Source organism: Syngnathus typhle, linkage group LG10 (genome assembly GCF_033458585.1).
Source record: "Syngnathus typhle isolate RoL2023-S1 ecotype Sweden linkage group LG10, RoL_Styp_1.0, whole genome shotgun sequence".
NCBI classification, from domain to species: domain Eukaryota; kingdom Metazoa; phylum Chordata; class Actinopteri; order Syngnathiformes; family Syngnathidae; genus Syngnathus; species Syngnathus typhle.
The window spans coordinates 2,655,566-2,663,369 of NC_083747.1; the positions used below are offsets into that span (position 1 = coordinate 2,655,566).

Here is a 7,804-nt window from a genome sequence, read left to right on the forward strand (position 1 = left end):
AAAATAAACACACAAGGACCGACATAAATCTTTATTGCTGAACACGCCTTAGGAATGACAATGTTGAAATAAGTAAATATACTTTCATGCACTCTAACCCATGAAATATTGAAAACCAAATTGAAGGTTGTCATCAAATGTGCCTTAGTGTTGTGACAGCGCAGTATAGCCTGCTACCCTGCTAGCATAGTAATAAATGTTTCCTTCCATGGCATATAATACCAAGCAAATTCAGTGTTGTGACATATTGACAGTCAAGCATCTTGAGATAACAAAGATCCTTTAGCGTCCCGAGCTCAGACAGAAGGAACTAGCAGCTAGCATGGCTACTTTAAACGTGGCAGTCTTTAACCACTGTAAACAGGAAAGCCATACAGCAAATCTCAAATCCAAAAGGCAAGTAAATTGATATGTGGAGCAGTGCAATATGTTTATTCTAAAAAAAAATCTACAGAAAGGCTCCAGGATTTGATCGAGGGTCTTTTATGTTTCTGTAGCGACGGGCCAGCCAAACGCCAAGCATCTGTCGTGGAAAGACAACATTGTAAAGTGTGTTTCAGAATTTAACAAGAATAAAATAGATGTTTTAGCCATCATGATTAAAAGAAAATGATAAACATTCTTATTGACCTCTGTGAAGCTGAAGAATAGTCCGATACCACCCACAAAGCGCAGAACCTCCCCGGCGTACTTCTCGATGATATCAGCGCATGTAGCGCACGTCACTGGTGGTTGCTGGTTAAAACAGCTCTTTAAAAACAAAAAAAAATTGTATTAGAAGAGCCTCTATTGTCAAGTTTGGCTACGTTTTTTCTTTTACCGCAGCGCAGGTTCTGTTGTAGTCCACGTGGTAGAAGCCGCAACAGTTAAGCGTTTTCTCCACATCCATCTGCGTCGCCTCGGACTTATTCCAGCCCACCTCCAGTAGATGATTCTGTCAGGGCATCGGGAAGTCAGTCAAGTCCGTCACAATGTGGAGCGACTGGAGCGAAAACCTTACCCGTTGGTTTTCGTTGAGGGCCAGACAAGCACATGACACAGACAGCTGCAGCACAAACACCAGGGATAGGACGATCATGTACTGTTATGTTAAGGAAGCACCATGGACTGATGGAAGTATATCAAAAGTGGCCTCAAAAAAACATCAAAATAAGTTTTAAATCCAGAATATGAGTACTTTTGTCAGCTCAGCTGGACATCGCACAAGGATACGAAGAAGAGCAGCACCTGGTGGTGCCGCAAGGCGCCGCACAGGCCCACAAAGGCCACCAGGAACAGGAAGATGCCGACGCCGATCACACCCGCCACCACCTGGATGCTGGACACCAGGCCGAACCATTTGCCCCAAGCTGCTACGCCCACTAGCAGCAGGCTCACCAACTGAGGTAACAAAATAATTCATTTTTAGATTAAAAAAAAAAAGGCAAAATAACATCTCAGCTCTTTGCATCTCATCGGTACAGCACTAATGAGTCATTCTTCATAGAGGATAAATATACATGCTTAATTGTCTGTGTTGCTTTATCTTTTGTGTTCTGTTAAAGCCCCGCAACATAGATCTTAAATGCTCTCTGTTCATATTAAAAAAATTGCATCGTAGAATTAAATTTAAACTGTCAGACATTTGTTTTGAGCCTTTTCAAATAGAAATACAACACTACTGAAAGCCCCTTGTTTTGGTCAATGCAACAATGTTCGACAATCTCCATTAGAAATTAAATAAGGAAAGGTTAATCGTATTTTGAATTTCTCCACCCAAACAAAAAAGAGGAAATAAGATACCTTTGGAAATGTACAATTCCAAATTTTTTATGTAAACTTAGTCTATGAAGACTCCATATAAAATGGGAAGAACAGCCCTCATTTAAGAGTTTAGTGCAAAGACGATCGCAGTCATTACGCAATAAAATAATAATAATCGAAGCCCAGTACTTACCACGTATAGTACATTGAGTGCGCAAAGGGAATTTTTCGTGCAAACAAATCCTCCGCAAACCATCTCTGCCACTCAACAATTTCCGACTAACTCAATTCTCCAATATCAACTCTCGCATTGGACACCCAGCTTTGTTTATTTCATTCCTGTAATCGTGTACAGGTGTTTGTCATGTGACGTAGGCACACTTCCTCGTTGACGTCAGCGACGAATTATTTTTCTATTGTTTTTATTTGGGCGTGGGCGTTCAATTCCATCCTTGCGAAACGAAATCGTGATAGCTTTAATTAATTTTCAGCATCAATAAAACTATTTGGAAATGTTTGGCTCTCTATGACGTCATTTTGAGTTTAGACGATGAAATCTTTGCGATGTAGCGACATCTGGTGGACAAAATAAACAGCTGACGGGATGCGAGCCAACTTGATCTCGAATCACTCGATTGGGACTGTACAGAATATAAACGGAATGGAAGCAGACTTATCTATTTGTTGTCTAGTTAATGTGATAGTATTGATCCCTATTAATCGATTTGATTAGAAGACCAGCACGTGTCGGAGATAACCCCACCCCACCAAAACCACGACACCAAATCCCATCGCAAAAGAAGAACTTGTAAGTCTTACTCACACTTGAGTTTCATGTTTGCCTCAAAGCTCTTAACACTTTGCTAGTTGAGATGAGGTCAACGTTTTTGCAGGATTAGTGTTATTTTTATTCCCCCATTGAGTCATGGCAGAAGAACTCAATTATGTGACAGTCAAGTTCACCTCTCACAGTAAGTCATTTCACACATTTTGATGTTTAAGGATATTGAAAGTACATTCATAACAACAAATGTGGTTTTCTATGTACAATATATAAAAGCCACTTTTGTCCATTTTATCACATTTTCTATTCATTCATCCACTGGGTGGGTTCACTATTTGGCAAAGACAACATATGATATTGAAAATGTGCTTCTTTTTCCAGGCTCGCCAAATGACACTGTTATCTATGAAGACATAAGAAACGAGCTGGAGCGATGGCCCCCTCAACGCCATGCCGAAGGTTTTTCGGAAACCTTCTTTAATGATGCCTTTCGCACACTTGGACTCGGTTTCAAAACTTACTAAAGTGACTTTGTTGCGTCCAGAGAAGTGCGGCGATGAGGAGGAGATCTACGATGATGTGCGGTCAAAGGAGTTACCGTGCAGCGTGCCTCACATCTTACAAGGTTTGTCTTTATTCTGTTCATTTATTTATTTTTTTAACTTGGTCAATGAAAAGATTTATTTGCTTTCCTTCTAGAAAACCTGTCTAAAATATCACTCCAGACGCCTGCCACTTTGGCGGCTTACGTTCTGAGTGTCCTTTGCGTCATCCTCATGTCTGTCGTCATTGCCCTCACCTTGCACAGTAAGTAAAAAAATAAAAGCATGACTGATTCATTTTATTGCTTATTTTTTAATCTCCTAAATCTCTAAATTGTTGGGTCACGTGAATCTCTTTCTGTGCCTGAAATTGAAAATATATATAAAACAAATATGTCCCTCCTTATTTTGTGTTAGATTCTACACTAACACAAACAACCAAATAATCAGTCACTTTTCTTTTTTTCATGTTTAATGAACAGTTAAAAAAAAGAAAAAAAGTATTGAGTACTTTTCCTCCTTCAGTGAACGGCATCCTGGCCGAGCAGCATTGGCAGAACATCAACCTGACGGCTCAGAACGAGTACGTGCGGGCCGAGCTGGAGCAGATGAGCGAACGAGCCCAAAACCTGAGCAGGGAACGGGACCAGCTCAACCGGACCTTGGGCCAGGTCGTCGAGTTTGACAATTTTCCTGTCATCGACTACTGCCCGCAAAAAGGTCAGCACGCTCACAAGCAGGTTTCCATGGTGATGCTATGCTATGATTCATGCTAACAAGCTAACATACCTTAATACCACAACACTGATCAATTAATTTTTCAAATGAAACTCAGTCTTTTATCAGGGTTTTTTTTTTTTTTTTTTTTTTTTTCATTATGTCTTGGATTTAAAAACAAAAATGACTTTGTGGATGTTTTTTTATTTGAAATGATAATTGTAGATGTTGTATTTGTGTTTTGTAGTTTTAAGCCTGTGCAAGCCGTGTGTGAACGGCTGGCTGCATTTTGGCTCCAAGTGTTACCTGTTTCGGCACGACATTTACTCCTCCCGCTGGAAGACCTGGGAGGGAAGTGTTGACGATTGCAGGCTGATGAACGCACGCCTGCTGCTCATTGAAAGCCAAGAAGAACAGGTGATCCTTCCGTATATCATTTTAAATGGTAGGGGATCTAGTATACATCCCTGTGGGACGCCTTACATTTATTTCTGTTCAAATCTACGACTATATATTTATAATTTGTGCTCAAGAGTTAATGATTTAAATCGTGATTAATATCTGTTATTTTCTTGCTTGTTCCAGGATTTTGTCACGAATCATACGTATTACTACAACGATGCCAAGCACGGATACTGGATAGGGCTGAGCAAGAACTTCATCTCTGACAAGTGGAACTGGAATGATGGACGCAACCTCACTTTGCCGTGAGTAAACAAACACCAATAACACACGGAAAAACATAAGGCAGAATAAAATTGGCCAAGTCGATAGCTGGAGATAATTACAGAATGAGAAAGCTGTTCAACTAAATCTGAGTCGTTAGCTCGCTGGCTCTCGAGCAAAATCAAACTCAGCAGTCTCATTATACCAATAAACCAAATCAATGGATTCAATATTTGCCAGATGCAAAGCAACAGAGGTCACCTACACCTGCATTGATGTCTCACGGAGTCCATTTTGTGTGGTGTTTAGATTCTGGAGAAAAGAAAACGACAACTTAAAAAACAACTGTGCTCTGACGACAAAGTCGCTGCCAAAATCGCGGGACAACTGGAGCAAAGCCAAATGTGACATGAAGAACAGATACATCTGCCAAACCCATTCCATCACCTGGCCAGATCCACACTAACACATCACTCCCTTGCACACACAAAATATAATCCGTGTCTTTTGTGGAAGCGTTAGAGTACAAATTGAGTTGGTTGCTGGTTTGATTCTGAGCTAAGTAGAAAGCTTGTAGGGTCCTTTTTCCCGCCCTTGACTATACAACTCGGACTTTCCAGTCCAAAGTGGCGGCACTTTTCTTACTCGGAAATGGGAAAATTCCATCTTCCTACGTTCCTTGAATGCAGCGTAAGGCCTACAGCCAGTTAACATCCACGGTAATCACACTATGGTTTAATGGACAGATCGTCAATTCATAACTAAAAAAACTGACAAAGGAGTTTAAATATTTATTATGAAATCAGCCCAGTGTGAGTTACACTACTATTTTTCTGGCCGGTGGTGTGAAGTAAAAGTATTTAGCAACCATGTGTTGTGCAACAATGGAAAATAATCCGCATGTGTGTGTCCCAATAGCATTCAGTGTCATCATAGGCAGGGACAAAAAATAAACAAAAACAAAACACAGGATTGCTAGATTTACATTTTAATAGAAAATCCAAATCCTAATGTGAGGATTAAAAAAATGACAGCATGTTGTGTTTATCAACAGATTCTCCAACGCAAATCTCCGACTTCCTCTATTTTAACCTTGTTTCGTATAATACTTTCCGAGAAGTCGAGTTGCGCAATCCACCTTTGCGCCATGTCCTGTTCATATTAACAAATGTAAACTATTAATAACCTCAAATTATTGGGGAGAATAAACTCAAAAATTCTAATCAGGCCATTGTCAATTTTGGGTGGCTAGGACAAACAAACATTTTGTTAGCTCCTAATTTCAACCGTTTGGACCTTACACAAAAAAAAAGAATGGAAGCAAAGATTTATTTAGGGTGTTAAAAAAAATCAGAGAGACAAATTCAAAAAGTTATTCTTTGGACTTTTTCTTCTTCTTTGTTGGAGGTGATGCTTGAGGCTCCTCGCAAATGTTTGAGTCTTTTTTGCTCTTTTTTCTTTTCTTCTTCACTTGATGTTCAAGCGTCTCTACATGGTTACTCTGCTGTGTTTCTTCTTCTAAAACTTGCTGCTCTCTCTTTTTCTTCTCTTCCCGCAGCGGAGTGACGTCAAGCTCTGGATTTGGAAACTCTCCGTTTTTCTTCTTTTTCTGCTTCCTCTTGTGGTTCTCGTGACCGTTTTCGACCCGTGTTGTTTCCTCCTCTTCATCTGTCCTTTTCTTTTTCTTCTTTTTGATTTTGATGTCAGTCGGTTCAGAAAGTGAAACGTGGTGGACATTTAATTCTTCAGTCTTCTCCTTGGATGTCTTCTCGTTTTTAGTCTTGATTCCTTCCTTCCTGTCCTCAGTCTTTTTACCGTATTTGGCCATGAATTCGGCCTCCTGCTGCTCCAGCCGGGCTAGCTTAGCGCTCATCTTCAAGCCGTGTCTGGCTCCTCTGGGTGGGGGGGGAAACAAAACACAAAAGGAGCATTTACAAGTCTTTCAGTCCTAAAGACGAGTTTCCATAAAATAAATCGACTAACTTGTGGGCAGTGCGTCCTCCGCAAGCCTTCATGAGGTTGCAATCAGACAGCCTGGATGGAATCAGCAAATGTTTTTAATGCATCTAATATCAATTTGATTCATATGATGCACTAAAGAAATACAGCAACCCTATTCTTACTTGGCAATGGAAGACAGATCGAGTTTATCTTCCTCCTGCTCCGAGCTGCTGCTATCACTGTCGACTGCTCGTCCTGGCTGACCAGACAGAAGTGTTGCCGACTGAAGGGGCAGTCAGTAAGTTATTAGTTCTCACGGAAAACCTTTGAGTGTTTTACCTTGACAAAGCTTCCGTAGATTTTGCCTTTAGCCAGTGAGGCCTTCCGAGGCTTCTTGTTAGAAATCACCCCACCGTCTTCTTCTTCACCGTTCTCAGTCTTCTTTAATGAAATGCCATCCTGGGGATCAAAAAGGTTGACATTATTTCTTCATGAGTGAAACTGGCTTTTACTTTCAAACCACCAACCTGATGGGATTCCACCTGCAGGCTGGATGAAGCCTTGTTGAAGACGTGATCCCACCACTGGAAAGTGAACTGCTCTCCTTCTTGGTGGCCCACCTGACACAAAATAAGTGTTTAGTTGCCATGTGCCCCCACAAGAACATCAACAATCCATAGTCCTCACCCCGCCTTTGTTGCATTTCACTTTAACCTTGACGGGTTCAGATATACCGTTCTCATCCCGACCCAGTCCTTTACCTGAGGATTAAAAATACTAATAGTCACGTCATGGTATAGTGGTTGTCAGTTGCAGTAGACATATGTTAAAAATACAATATTTGACCCTCTTTCCAGCCGTGACTCTTAAGCAGCTGCTCGGCAAACCTCAATCCGTGGCCCTTTTGCACAACGTCAGTCATCTGGAAGAAGAAAAGGTTATTACACCATGACGCTAAATGATAATAAAAACATCTTGTAACATTACATTGTTAACATTTTCACGGCGATCTTTAAATAAACAAACGTTTTATATTGTCACGTTAATTCTGCAAACGTAGATATGAAAATACAGCTGAAACCTTTAGAGAAATGTAACATGCGGCTTCAACAGGAGGCCGACATGACACGGGAAATACGTCACGATGTGCACATTGTATACTTCCGGGTTACATCGTCAAGAAAGTGGTACGCGTTTATCAAACATTTTTTTGGTTTGTTTCTAAAAGTAATGAAGTTCTTTCTCTTATTTTAAAAAAAACTACAACAAAGTGGTAAGCAAGTAAATATGTTTAGTTCCCATCAAATATTTCGTTATTCATTAAGTAGTATATCTATTTTTTTATATTTACCTCAATTTGTTTGCGTTAGCGTCTGTTTAAAGTTTCTTTATATGTATTTTTATGTTAATG

General features: G+C 40.3%; 3 protein-coding genes across 5 annotated transcripts; 1 reads left to right on the forward strand and 2 right to left on the reverse strand.

Moving 5' to 3' along the window:
- Positions 1-16: 16 nt before the first annotated feature.
- tspan13a (tetraspanin 13a) lies at positions 17-2,106 on the reverse strand. Its single transcript, XM_061290207.1, has 6 exons — positions 1,937-2,106; positions 1,213-1,380; positions 1,001-1,081; positions 821-934; positions 631-750; positions 17-523 (listed from the first exon to the last, which is right to left on the reverse strand). Exons 1-6 carry the CDS (start codon positions 1,997-1,999, stop codon positions 449-451), a joined length of 621 nt encoding a protein of 206 aa, XP_061146191.1. The 5' UTR covers positions 2,000-2,106; the 3' UTR covers positions 17-448.
- Positions 2,107-2,321: 215 nt separating this feature from the next.
- On the forward strand, positions 2,322-5,422 carry LOC133161598 (C-type lectin domain family 1 member A-like). Of its 2 annotated transcripts, XM_061290204.1 has the most exons (9): positions 2,322-2,551; positions 2,637-2,714; positions 2,909-2,986; positions 3,072-3,152; positions 3,227-3,334; positions 3,595-3,789; positions 4,034-4,203; positions 4,372-4,493; positions 4,762-5,422. In XM_061290204.1, the coding sequence occupies exons 2-9, from the start codon at positions 2,669-2,671 to the stop codon at positions 4,916-4,918; spliced, it is 957 nt and encodes a 318-aa protein (XP_061146188.1). In that variant the 5' UTR covers positions 2,322-2,551; positions 2,637-2,668; the 3' UTR covers positions 4,919-5,422. The 2 variants fall into 2 exon arrangements, with proteins under 2 accessions (XP_061146188.1, XP_061146187.1); XM_061290203.1 differs by having other exon boundaries at positions 2,323-2,714.
- A 345-nt stretch (positions 5,423-5,767) lies between these two features.
- gpatch4 (G patch domain containing 4) lies at positions 5,768-7,547 on the reverse strand. 2 transcript variants are annotated; one of them, XM_061290200.1, is made up of 8 exons: positions 7,475-7,547; positions 7,240-7,315; positions 7,081-7,154; positions 6,921-7,013; positions 6,733-6,852; positions 6,576-6,676; positions 6,436-6,486; positions 5,768-6,347 (listed from the first exon to the last, which is right to left on the reverse strand). In XM_061290200.1, exons 2-8 carry the CDS (start codon positions 7,313-7,315, stop codon positions 5,825-5,827), a joined length of 1,038 nt encoding a protein of 345 aa, XP_061146184.1. In that variant the 5' UTR covers positions 7,475-7,547; the 3' UTR covers positions 5,768-5,824. The 2 variants fall into 2 exon arrangements, with proteins under 2 accessions (XP_061146184.1, XP_061146185.1); XM_061290201.1 differs by having other exon boundaries at positions 7,381-7,516.
- Positions 7,548-7,804: the final 257 nt, after the last annotated feature.

What these genes read in the sequence shown, in the direction of transcription:
- tspan13a (XM_061290207.1), bottom strand. Translation starts at nt 1,999, where the DNA reads ATGGTTTGCGGAGGATTTGTTTGCACGAAAAATTCCCTTTGCGCACTC. An exon ending in CACTCAATGTACTATACGTG is followed by an intron (nt 1,381 to 1,936) that starts GTAAGTACTGGG and finishes TTGTTACCTCAG; the next exon opens with TTGGTGAGCCTGCTGCTAGT. An exon ending in ACAACAGAACCTGCGCTGCG is followed by an intron (nt 751 to 820) that starts GTAAAAGAAAAA and finishes TTGTTTTTAAAG; the next exon opens with AGCTGTTTTAACCAGCAACC.
- LOC133161598 (XM_061290204.1), top strand. Translation starts at nt 2,669, where the DNA reads ATGGCAGAAGAACTCAATTATGTGACAGTCAAGTTCACCTCTCACA. An exon ending in AGTCAAGTTCACCTCTCACA is followed by an intron (nt 2,715 to 2,908) that starts GTAAGTCATTTC and finishes TTCTTTTTCCAG; the next exon opens with GCTCGCCAAATGACACTGTT. An exon ending in GGACGCAACCTCACTTTGCC is followed by an intron (nt 4,494 to 4,761) that starts GTGAGTAAACAA and finishes TGTGGTGTTTAG; the next exon opens with ATTCTGGAGAAAAGAAAACG.
- gpatch4 (XM_061290200.1), bottom strand. Translation starts at nt 7,315, where the DNA reads ATGACTGACGTTGTGCAAAAGGGCCACGGATTGAGGTTTGCCGAGCAG. An exon ending in GATCTGTCTTCCATTGCCAA is followed by an intron (nt 6,487 to 6,575) that starts GTAAGAATAGGG and finishes GATTCCATCCAG; the next exon opens with GCTGTCTGATTGCAACCTCA. An exon ending in GGAGGACGCACTGCCCACAA is followed by an intron (nt 6,348 to 6,435) that starts GTTAGTCGATTT and finishes CCCCCCACCCAG; the next exon opens with AGGAGCCAGACACGGCTTGA.